This window comes from Gavialis gangeticus, unplaced genomic scaffold, assembly GCF_001723915.1.
Source record: "Gavialis gangeticus isolate Ggan-Ray unplaced genomic scaffold, GavGan_comp1, whole genome shotgun sequence".
Lineage (NCBI taxonomy): Eukaryota > Metazoa > Chordata > Crocodylia > Gavialidae > Gavialis > Gavialis gangeticus.
Window position 1 is genome coordinate 8410021 of NW_017728993.1, and position 12934 is coordinate 8422954.

Here is a 12934-nt window from a genome sequence, read left to right on the forward strand (position 1 = left end):
GCCCTCCCGCCCCCAGCAGGGAAGGGGGACTCCAATATATCTGCCCCATCCTCCAGGGGGCTGATAAACCCCCAAACTAAACTCTCCCCTCTCCTTTGGCCTTCCCATTCTGAAGAGTGACAGGCTGGGAGCTCTGCAGACACACGTTACAAAAGACTCTACATTTTGAAACATCTTTATCTGATACCTCGTGCAATGAGGAGTCAGATTTTTACCGCCTTTTTTGAAGCTGTCTGCAGCCACGCACATGTGTTTGGTCACAATTAGAAACTGCTTTCTGTGACCAGATCAGGTGAAAATTGTCACTTCTGTCTGCACGTGTGGCCAAATTGGGCAAGAAATTGTCACTTCTGTCTGTACCCCCAGTTAAGTGTATGGTCTGCACCTGGGCAAACTAAGTTAGATCAGGTGGCTATTTTTAATGCAATCTAACCTCCCCAAACATCTGTACCGTGCCTATAAGGCTGCATCCAAATGAGTGTGGCCTTGTGGTATGTGGTGCTGCAGACATGTCTATAGTGCCACATACTGCAGTCAGCTGTTCTCTGTGCTACAAGGGTGCGCTGCCCATACATGTACTGCTCCAGTTGTGGGGGGGTTTTCCTGCGGGTTTTTTTGACCTCTGGATATGCAGGGATCAAAACAAACCAGAGCAGCGCGCACACGGGCAGTGCACGCAGCTGAAAAGCAGAGCCGGGCTGCCCAGAGCCGTGCTCTGGCTGCTGGCCAGGCTCCACCCAGCAGGATCGCTGCAGCCCCAGGAGGCCCCCAGGACCCTAAGTAAGGCTGCTGGGGCCATCATCATTAGATTCATGGATTTATTTACAAATTAATGGGAACTGATGAATAATGAAACTATCTTGCTCTTTAGAAAGGTTATTCTACATATTCATATTCAGTGGTATTAAGAGCCAGTTGACCCACAGATTTTCCATGCAAAAAACCCCAAAGGCCACAAATCTATACTCATGTCTTTAAGGCTGGACTCTTTTGACGCTCTGTGACTGCTTTATAACACAAGGTCTCTATGAGACCTTATACAGCCTCTCCACATTCTTGCTGTGTAAGGCAGAAGACAAATCTGGCGAAAAAGCTTTCAACAGCTGTGAGCATTAGGTTGCTTACTGTAACTTTCAACACTTCAGGAAGAAAACTAATTACAACTTAGAAAACATCTTAGCATAATTTAAAGGAAATACTGATTTTTTTTTTTTTAATTTCTTTTTTTCATTTTGTTTTGCCTTCTCATATATTTTTACATCATGAAGATAATATTAGGCAGATTCTTAATTGTAAACAAACTGTGGATATGGTTAGGTATGCTATCTAATTGCTGATCACTTCATTGTTTTAACCCCACACAGGCATTATGCAAAAAATGCATTTTGTGTCAACCCAGAGTTTTCCATCTGCCAGATTGAACTTAAAAGGAGAGAAGAAATGACTGTAAATCTATCTCCCCAGCAAATGCCAGTTAAGGATTGCTCACTGCACGAGGCAGGTGCACATCTAGATACAATTTCTGGCATCTAATTTAATCTTTACAATGTGCACAACCAAATAATCTCAATGTAAATAATACAGTTCTTAATGGCTCTTTTATGCAAGTGTTTGTACTATGAACTGATCTAGATTTCCTGATGTATAAAATGTAAACTTTTTCTGTGTGGAGTCATTACAAACAATAATTGTTCTGCTTTGGTATACAGGCTGCAATCTGCTTTTAGAGTTGATCAGGAAGAAACTGTATGCTCAGGGATGAACACTGGTTCCCAGGCCTTCAGAGCGACTGAAAATTTCACAGTAATGATATGCTCCATTTCTGTGGGAATGGATGCCAGTTTTACCATGAGCTGTGATGACTGCTTGCCAGTTTGTAGGGCTATATTTATGCAGTTCATCAGCCCACCCAAACGTTAGCAAGATGCCATTTAAGAGAAGTTGTGCCAGTTCCATGACATTTTCAGCAAATGCTTTCCATACCCCACATGTGGCATTTACAAATATTTTTTGATCAAATGATATAGAAAACTAGATCATGTTAGGAATTACTCTGTATACTCTATACATCTATGTTATGTTCACATTTAGTTACTCATGACCTTATTTCTATTCTACGTGTAGAAATGTTAGTGCTAATAAAGGTATCCGAATTAGTTCCTTGATTTTTTTTTTAAACAGGTGTCCCCTTAACTGATGAATAATAGTAAGCAACTTACTCCAATTTGGATACTGCAGTAAGAAAAAGGGAAGAGTTGCTATAAAAGCAAGGTAGCTATTTTCATCCATTGATCCATCTGATTGATGGCCCTGAAAATTCTCTACCACCTTTTGTTAGACATTTGCCAAATTTGTACAGCCAGCAATAGCCAGCATGTTGCATAAGTACAGTGTGAGATGCACAAAAAGATACAGAAATTTGAATGTTGTCCTTCCCACCAATGTAAATTCCTGCTTTTCAAACTGGGTGAACACCATTAAACCAACCTTTAAGCTTGTCTGGCTTACGTAGGCGGTACTGCCAAACCTAGCCATAAATGCCTCCAGTCCAGGTGCAGTATGTACTGACAAAAAGCAGTTCAGTCAGCATAGATTTGCCACCTCCCCAAAAGACTGAAGCCAGGAAGAACACTTTCCTCTTGGCATAACTGTGTCTATACAAGAAGTTTTTCTGGCATAGCTCTATCAGCTAGGGAGTGTGAGGTTTTCTTTCCCTGGGAAAATGTGCAAATATACTGGGAAAATTTTATTTTGAATATTTAGCCTGTGTAAAAGTAACCCTCAAAGTTAGAAGAGAGACCATCAGCAATTCTAAAACTATATAACAATAATCATTTGTACCTTAACAGCCATAAGCTGGAATATTCAGTGTTGGTAATAATTGTTCTAAGGAAAAAACTGGAAATGCAAGGTTATGTTAAGAGCTTGTCCAGATATTACTTGCATGTGTGATGTTATTAAAGCAGTTACTGTTTCTTTGACCTCTTGAATACACTAAGCTTTTGCCTTTCAGAAACAGCTGGGTCTGTTAAGAACCATTTCCCAGTTCTACACAAGGTAGATCATATGACTCTCACTTTATCACCCTTGGAGGCCATGTGAAGGACAAAGAAAAGAGATACACTCAAAACTAATGTTTTTGTATGGTGGGAAGCACTTGGCCCTGATCTTGTGATGAGCACAAGAGCAAAGAGACTATAACTGAAATGTGAAACCATTCTACTCTCTTCCATCTTAGTTGGCTGTTTTACAGATTCTTTTAGCAAGAGTAGTGGTCCCTTGCACTACCTTCATTTTTGGCAAGGTTTCACCAAGTTCTATTTGGACAGAATGCTGCATGTGTTATTTTGCAGAGCTACTATAGACAATGATTCCCATTTATGTGGCTTAATACACATAAATGCCCACTCCACCCATGCTTTTTTAAAAAAGATAAAAGACTTTATTATGGATGGAAAGCTTGCATGCCTTAATCATGGATAATTATCATTACAACTCCCTCAGAAAAATGTTAAAGGCTTCTGCAAAGATTAGTGTTACAGCTTTGAATTAAACTGTACTGTAGGTAAAGTTCACTCTCTCTCTACATATGTAATTACAAATTAGCAATGGCTTAGGCCCCTGTACAAAAATAGAACTGGCTTCTAGAAGCATTGGTAATTACTTGTTGAAAAGATTTTTTTTTGAGAGACAATTTGTCTTAAACTGTCCTTTTCAATTAAGAAATGTAAACTTATCTGAGAGACACTTCATTTAAGTGAACTCATAATTCACATATTTGGAAGTAAGTTCCTAGAACAGCTGATGCACACCCTCATGGCGTTTTGCTATGCAGCAGGGCACTCATAGAATGTGTTAATGTCAACAACAGTTTGGTATTTTGCTGAGTGATCTTTAAACAGGGATGGTCAACTCCTTAGGATGATTACAAATGAGAGCATCTAGACTGTAACTTCTCCCTAATTCTGCCCTGATACTTGTTCTCCTGTGGGCTGTACTTACCATGCAAAGTTTCATGGCTTCTGCTTTCTTCCAGTACATGCAATATCTGCATGATTATTTAATGTGTTAATTTGTGTCCTTTAAACTACTAGTGTACCAAGGCGGTATGCTAAGTGTCGTTCAGGTAAGTGTCACTCAGCCTGGAAGTGATTCCAAATGAAAGGGAGGGTTTTTTTTTTTAAAAATCTAGTTAATCCTTCAGATATTTGATCTGACATCTCAGCTTTCAATTAGCCTAACTAATTTATTTTCCTAAATTTACATACCATTTAGATACCTATTCAGAGTTCTAGATGCCCCAGTACAAAGAATACTGTAAAATCTGTTTCTGTGGGATCTCAGCGAAAGGTGAGCAGCATAAACTGAAGCAGTGATGTCTGCAGGAATCTGTTGACAGCCTGCAGCAACTACTAACTCAGTTGATCTCAATTGGGTAGTAAGACAGGAACCAAATCAAGACAGGATCTGGTAATGATTTTAATAAATCTACTGAGTATTGTTGGACACTGTCAGCATGAGGAACAAGATGATGAATATACTCCAGGGGATGAAGACAGGAGAAAGAGATGCTCTCCCATTCTGGGCAAAAAGCCTCAAGTTATCTGGAGGCACCTTGTCCCCCCACTAACAGCTTTGCATTTCAGTAACAAGCACATATTTGTGTGTGATGTTTTGAAAATGTTGGGACAGGGAAGTCATGTACAGCACACTATGCTGATTGCTTAATCATTTTTGTATTGCCTTCAGCAAAACTTTATAGCTTAAATGAAGGTTCCATGGAACTTCTTAGCCTGTCACCTAAGTGCTGCGAAATTGGAGTCCAGCTTGTGGTTAATGATACAGGACTCTACCCAACAATACATATATTTTAAAATTAAACATCTTAGAAGAGAAGATGGAGTTTTATCAAATTTTAAGAGACCAACCATTCCATTTAGGTCATAAAATTGATGGGAATTATCTATGTTGATGTAGGGTTAGTAAATTACATTGTCCTTATGAAAGAGGATATGGAGGGAAAACAGTAATGACAACCAGAGCACCCCGTAACTCTTGTTGAAGTAAAAATGGACCTCAGCTGGTGTAGAGGTTAATGTCAGAATAAGATGGTCACGTTAGCATGAACTATGATACTGAGCTATGGCTATTAGTGAAGTGGCCTTGATGATTTTAAGCATATCATTTGAAACAATGATGGAGGACAGTGAAATAGTGTGCAAGGAAGTTTAATTTATGTAATCAAACCGGGCCAGCAAGAGACCACTTGGAAGTAACAGCCAAGAGTTATTGTTTAACCTATATTACGTTGAATCACTTACACATTTCATGCTAGGAAATGGGTGAAACTGACACTAGCAAATTAATTTTGGGGATTTGCTAAAATAAACTGGCACTGCTAGCTCAGGTTCAAGATTTTGCTCTTTTAATTATGTATTTTCAGTTTACAAGCAACATCAGAAGTATTACATTTCTGGAGACTAACAGGCCAAGTTAAATTTCAGACATTCTTTGGAAATAGCAATTCTTTTCCCTTAAAACAAGAGTTATGATCAACTTATCTGTGTTTCAGTATAAAACATTTTCTTTCCTGCTTTACATCAGATCCTGGGAAGTGCACTAAAACACACAGTGGTTTAGCTGCATGACATAATTCAATGAAAACAGTCAGTCCCTTTGCAATTTAGTCCTGGATTTTTACAGGTTTGGATTTAACTAACTGGTTTTCTTCTGGTTTCTACTATTTCTTGAGTCCCACAGTACAACAATATTAAAATACATCAAGAAGGATAAGAAGTGTAAGCAGGAAACAACAGACACAGATATTGGGAATAAATCTGGTAGCCTCTGTGGAGGATTCAGTGTAGCACTCATTAAACTGAGGACGCCCATCAGAATTATTGAGATGAGAAACTGGAAGATAAAGAATGATATACTAGTTAACACTGATTTACAGTATCAAATAAGTAAGCGATTATTCTCACTACTTAAGGTGCTTTGTATTCTTCATCTTTTATATATGGCTGACATCTCAGAAAATACCGTGTGCATCTGTACTGGCATCCTGTGCACCATTTTCTAGGCTGATACAAAGACAGTCAAGCCAAGCACTTCCAAATAAAGCATCATAGGAGACTGTCTTTCTTCATTTCTATTTAATACAGGGAATATTTTGGAACAGGGTCTTTTACTGCTAAATAGCTGCTTTACTACATGCTGGGTTGCTGTAACCATGGCCCAGGACACAACTATGGTAGGCACAGCACAAATCCAATACAAAGACATGGTTTGCACTAGTTAGAAAAGAGAATTATGAAGAAAGTCCCTGTGCCAAAAAACCTCACCAGTCTAAGAGGTCCAACCATACTTACTGGTAGAAAATGGAAAGAATCTAGGAGAGATGGGATTTTCTTCCTTCTATTTTCTCTTCCTAAACTTGCTCTTTATGAGCCGGTAGGCAGGATTTACATTTGAAGTTGGGGGAGCCTCGCATACAGGAGTTCAGAGGCTATTACTAGCTTAACAGGGCAGAGAAAATGAGAGAGGGTTCTCATGGAACTCGCATTAAGTAAATGTGTGCAAAGAAGAATCTAATCCATAGCATACATAGAAGGCCAGACTAATATGAATGATTTCAAGCATAAAACTGAATTATAACAACTCCAAAAATACAGTAAAAACACTTAACAGTTACTTACCAGACTCTTAACAAACTTTGGGAATGGCTTTAACCAAGGAATGTATCCCCAAATGGAAAGGGAAAACGATTTCAGCTGCAGGTCTTCTGCTGAAGTCTTTTCAAATATTGAAAAAGAAGCTGTGCAGACTGTAAGAAAGGCTAATGTTGTCCCAATGTAGGCCAATAAGAGGCCATCTTTCAACAGAAGTGGCAACATGCTGTTAAAAAAGAAGTACACCCAGAAGTAAGTTAGGCTATAAGCCAATAAGACTGCATTTTGAGTAACCTTAAAAAGGTAAAGGGGATACATTTAGGACTTACTTTGATCAAGACAAGAACAATACTAGAGTAAGAGTCAATGATGCATGACTTACCTGAAAGTTGATACAAGTAAAAACCATGTAGCCATGAATGGGATTTCATTTATGATTAAGCAGACTGGTCTGAAATCAAGAGAGACAGGTTGGCAAACCCTGTGATGGCAACACTTCTGCTAGCTATTTCAAACACGTTTCAGAATTTTACTTGCTTTAGACCAGACTGACCAGGAGAAATATTCTTTGCATAGGAGAACTCCCCACTAGCACTATGCTAGCTCTGACTTTGGCACGTGCTACCACCCTCCCCCTCAGCACGGGGCAGGGCAGAATGCCACTCTGCCTACTGTACACAGACAGCAGAATCCATGGAGGACTAATAGTGGCAGCCTGGCCCAAAGACCTAAAGTTAACATAACTGGCTCCCCTCCCAGAACTTTTTAAATCAAGGAAAAGCATGCAATTTCACACAAATGAGGGGGAAAGGGAGGTGACAAAGTATTTCTTATAAAAAAAAATTTACTTACAATGATACTAGAAGAACAGATTTTTCGTGTACTTGGAAGGAGAATAGGAAAAATGACAATGCACAACTAACCTTAAAGGAGTAAAGTAGACCAGGTATTAATACATGGAACTCAAATGCAAAGCACGGGGTTTTAATTTTTCCATTGGTCAAATGTATGTAAAGGCAGCATGAGAAATGTGATGTCATTAAAGATGTACCCAATTTGTATTAAACATGTTCAAGTGCAGTACAGCTTACATGTTTCAGTACAGGTGGAGGCACAAGTATACAAATGCGCGCCCATAACTAATTGGAGAGTCTGGCCCACAGTATTTAGAACATGTTTCATATCATTAAGCCTGAACCTTGCAGACTTTTGCACATGCTTAATTTTATTCTTACAAATAATCCCAACAGAAATATTTGCAACATGGGCTGTACTAGGTTGTAACCATGCAATTGAAGATTAGTTGTATTATGCTGCATTAACTGTGTGTACTTAAGTAGTAACTAAATAGCAACATTCTTGTTACTGAGAAAAAAATATTGAATAAGAATTAAATTAGAAGACAATTCTTGGGAAGACTCAACGCTACCCCTCCTGCCCCCCAGGATGATAAATTCATAAGCAGTACTTATCTAAATAATCACTATTTTAAACAAAATCAATCCGCTGCTTACAAGGTTAGCAATATCTAAGTATGATGATTTGGGTTTCAGAGAAAACAGTTTGCATTCCTATCATGGTAACACACCCAATTTATGTCCAATGATATTAGATTGCAGAGTAAAATAAGCAAACATTAAAAAAAAAGTATCATTCCCTTTTCAAGCTACTGATGAGGCTACAATGAGTACTGTGGGAATTTTTATTGAATTTGGCAGCCAGTGTATTAAGAAAAAATATCATTTTGGAAACAAAACAAAAAAGAAGAGAAGTCTCAAATCTATACAAAGCTTATTGTGCACAAAATCTTCCAAAGACTCTTCAGAGGAAAATAATAAAATACAGCATTAAATAAGGAAAACTGAAGCTAAGGGAAAGGACCTGAGATTTAAAGAGCACTAGTCAGGTCCTCTTAGAGGACTCTGATAGTTAACTCTGCTAGCCATACACTTTCTAAGCAGTCTCTTCAGCAGATACAAAGTGACATTTCACAGCATGCACAGTTCCTCTACTCTGTGCACTGTGGCAATTTCAAGTAGATCTGTTGGTCATGCTCCAACACTATTGTAGAGTTAAAATAAGAAACAATTAAAAATATACACTTACCAGAGCAAATTTGAATCCTCTGAGAGAGGGCTGAAGAGTTAGTTTTATACAAGCAGGAAGTAGGCTCAGGAATGTGAAAGCAAAGCTAAAAGGATTCAAGAAAAAAAAAGGCTTACCCTTTAATATAAAAATTTCTCTTTTGGGATTTCAGATAAAATTTTCAAAAGCAACAAAGTGATTAAGAAACCCAAGTCCCATTTTCAATGTGTATTAAATTGCCAAGTACCACTGAAAACTAGAACAATTTCTGGACCTCACCAACATAAGCACTTTCAAAAAAAAGTACGAAGCTGGTCTTGAACTGTTTGCCTATTTGAAACCAATGCTGCCAAAAGCTTAAACACTGGAAGAAATGAGGAAAAAAAATGCACACATCTAATGTCTCCAGTTTAACTAATTCATTTCTTCAAATCATTAAAAAATCATTAACATTAATGTTAACTATTATAAGCTCAAACATGGGAGAAGTCTTTAATCCTTTTTGCATTACCTGGGAATAAAATACCCACTAGGAACATATAATATTTTGAAAACCAATGTGAACGGGATAATCATTCATAATTCTTCTAAAGAGCTTGTGGGTGAGATTTCCACAAGCACCTTGCTAGTTTAAGAGTACAAGTCCCACTGGATCCCAGTGAAAGCCACTGGGCCCTGTGCTCTTAAAATCCTGAAAATCCCCCATAATCTTATTAAATCGAGCCATTCAGCTCATTCTTACCTGAGTTTAAGCTGAGTCTGAGGTGAAAGAATGTTCTTTATCTTTATAAGGACACTTAGACTGCACCAAACGTTGGCTACTTTATCCTGAAAAGTTAATTAGTGAGTTGCATCCATTTTCATTTGAGGTTCAAACAATAAGAGGATTTTTTTATTACTTTACCAAAAAAAACAAAAATTCATAGGCACACGTCATATGCTGAAAGAAAAATTTGGATCAGTCTGATCTTGGCTAAAAAAGACTGGATTAAAACGTGTATTAAAATAACTGAGAAATATTTTCTTAAAACACAAGAGGTCTCAAGTCTTAGCTCATAATGCTATGCACTTTATGAAAATAAAGCTCTGAAAACATCTGCTTCTGGGAAATTTTTAGATTAAATGATAGCACATGAAACTTTTTCCAAATGTGAAGACAATCTATATGCTGTCACATTTTATTACATACCTGAGTGTATTTAGCTCTGCTTACTGGTTGCTAGCAATGACACAGTTAACTACTAATAAATCAAGAAGTCTAAAGACATTAGCAGTTGTGCTAGGATCAATTTCAAAATTAAATTTGTAACCACAGCTATCATGCTCATGAAACTCATCCCTAAACAGCTGCTTGAATCACAGCTGTGTAGACATAACGGCAAGAAAGCTACTAGCACCAACAACTGAGCCATCTTCCTTGGATGCTTACTAGCAATACAGAATATGCTCTTCAAATTTGCTGAGGATTACAAGTGAACAGAGGGTTTGGCAGCACCAGCAAACACATAAGACGCCTACTTAATAGTCAATAAGATTTTACAACCATCAGCATTTGTTACTGCTTCTGTAAATGGGAACCAATTCAAAGAACCTGTTACACGCCCCTCAGTATAAACTTACTGTGCATTGCTTACGTGGACAATTTCTCATTTTATCTAGATTAGTATCCAAGTCAGTCACTCCCCTACTCAGCTCAGAAAATAGTTGGGCTAATATTAGACCAAAATCCTTGGACTCTTTCAGATGCATTGTTTGTTGACATTTACAGATTTTATTTTTAAACACAGCACTGGGTAAAAAGTACACAGTGACCAAAGGCATTTTGGTTTGTACGTTTCTGTATCTCCCATGTTTCCCATGCTTGAGTTACTTTTTAACAAGCTGCTAGCATAGAAGAACTGAAAATAATCCAGTGGCTGCACCTAAAAGAAATGCCTCAATTACTTTTTTCCAGAACAAACATACCGCAAGTTATGCAGTCATTTGCATCTAGTGAAGAACTGTTAGCCGAAACTACCTTTGTAAAACAAACCATTTATACTAATGACAGTCACTGAAACCCAGGTTCTATAAAGCTTTCTAAGTCCCAGGAAAGGTAAGCATTAGTGAACTGGGGTTTTGTTCCTACTTCGGGGAAAGCTGGGTTCTGAATCTATTCGAAAGGTTAAAGCTGCAAGGTGGATTTTTTGGGGAAAAAAATTATGCAGAAAGCAGTTACTGTTAGATAAAGCCAGTCTTTGACTGTATGCAAAACACTGTCTGTAAATTAAAATTCCTTTTACTAGAGCTGAGTATTATGCTAACTGAAAGGAAGACACCAAAGGTGTTAAGTTAAAGGTTGCATATTCTGATGCTGCCAATTACTGTGGAATCTATTTCAATGGAAAAATGCATGACTTGAGTATGGGTTTGATGATGGGATAAGTGTTGCCTACTCATATAATATCCTGGAAGATGCCAGCTGAGCGAGGGGTTAAATGTTGGATTAAATAACTGGCAAGAAATCGCTGCCAAAGAAGCCAGCTCGGATTACTACGTCTGTGGTGTGTCTTCCACGTGAAATCCCCAAAGGTCATGATGAAGGTTTCTCAAGGGATCCAAGAATACAGAACATTTACAAAGAAAAATAAAATGCATGCATGCCTCAAACAAGCCTCGGTCAATGGGAAAAAGTCTTCTGAGTACTTGCAGGATTTGTTCCGCTTCTGTGCAGAATGGGAGCCAGCACATAGCAAAAGCAGCAACCACTGTAACTGCTATTTTAATTAACAGCACTAATCTGTAATAAAAATAGTTTAAATTAAAATGTAAGGTGACAAAAATACAGCTGATAATATGAAAAACATCACGTTCTTAGAGTTTAAAGCTTAAAGCAGATATTATAATATACAACTGAATCTACATGAAGTTACCAACAGTGACAAACTTGAGTAGAAATTGCTACCAATACCACAGAAAAAGCATGCTGGCATCTTAAGGTAAGTGAAAAGAAATCCATTAGAAATAGAGTATATCTGCAGGCATTAATTTACCATATTTACTGAAATATACAATGAGGTTTTTTCTTTTCAGTCAGCATGGGAAAAAGCCCGTCGTTTTATACTCACATACAGAAAAACCTCAAATCCAGTGTCTATCATTAAACGGCTGCCCAAAACAGCATGTACTCAGTCATGGAAACCAACTATGAAACTGACTGAACATAGCCCACACGGAGCATGCCATACTGGGGAAACATTGGTTTTTTTATTAATATATTTTGTGTTCCAAGTCAAATCAGCCAAATCAGTTCCAAAACATATCGGTTGAGCAGAACTCAGTCGTTCCAAAAACCATAGTGATTGAGCAGGCAGAACTCAATCACTCCAAACACTAGGGGTGCGAGAAGTGGGCAGTATTCGATTCAGATTTGACCCAAGTTAAGGGGCAGTGATTTGATTCGCTGATTCGGATCACTGTCCCAATTTGATTTGGCAGAATCTGAAGATTCAATTCATATTCGGAGAATCAGCAATTCAGCCATAGACAAAGCTTTATATGTTTTTTCTACATACTTCGAGGTGCCAGGTGCAGCTCATGAACGCTGAGATGCTGGGGCGGATGAAGCATCCCACGGGGTGGGGGGGCAGGTGGGAAGGGGGTGTCTGCTGAGCACTCAGCAGCAGACCCGGAAGTACTTCCAGTCAGTGGGGGAATTCCCCCACACACCCTCCGTGCCCTCCCCGGTTCAGTAACCAGCCATGGGGGGGGACCCTGGGTGCCCCCAGGCACCAGTTGCCAGCCCAGGGGAAAGGGGGGGGTCCCCTATGCTCCCATGGGATGCTCCACCAAACCCTCCCCGCAGCCACTATTTTCCCTGCTGCACCAGTGAGAGGGGGACAAATTCAAGGCAAATCTCCAACAATTAGATGGTATATTTGGAAAACTGTATCAAAGTTATACATTTTCCAGATACAGAATCTAATTACAAGGGCGTCATCTTAAACTCAGGGTCAACTTAGATTTGAATAACTGTAGTATCTATGGGTCCAATTTTAGCCCATACTTCATACTGATGAGGGGGTAAAAAGAATTTAGTGCATTTTGCTAGAAACTGCATGCTTTTAGAACTATAGTTAGGGTATCACTTAATCACTAAAAAAAAAAAAAAAAAAAAAAAATTTTCAAAAAAAAAAAAA

General features: G+C 38.5%; 2 protein-coding genes across 4 annotated transcripts in view; one reads left to right on the forward strand and one right to left on the reverse strand.

Annotated features, from left to right (window-relative positions):
• The window catches only part of ITGB3BP (integrin subunit beta 3 binding protein), a 66174-nt gene extending 63193 nt beyond the window's left edge, over positions 1–2981 (forward strand). For all 3 annotated transcript variants that reach the window (XM_019501177.1, XM_019501176.1, XM_019501178.1), the window contains one exon: positions 1365–2981. The gene's annotated coding sequence lies outside the window, so the exon portion shown is untranslated. The remainder of the gene's footprint in view (positions 1–1364) is intronic.
• Positions 2982–3682: 701 nt separating this feature from the next.
• Positions 3683–12934, reverse strand: part of ALG6 (ALG6, alpha-1,3-glucosyltransferase) — a 43587-nt gene continuing 34335 nt past the window's right edge. The window contains exons 10-16 of the mRNA XM_019501180.1: positions 11400–11535; positions 9499–9584; positions 8778–8862; positions 7524–7594; positions 7054–7122; positions 6699–6897; positions 3683–5913 (exon numbers count right to left, since the gene is read on the reverse strand). Coding sequence (XP_019356725.1) covers positions 5716–5913; positions 6699–6897; positions 7054–7122; positions 7524–7594; positions 8778–8862; positions 9499–9584; positions 11400–11535 — 844 coding nt within the window. The 3' untranslated portion in view covers positions 3683–5715. The remainder of the gene's footprint in view (positions 5914–6698; positions 6898–7053; positions 7123–7523; positions 7595–8777; positions 8863–9498; positions 9585–11399; positions 11536–12934) is intronic.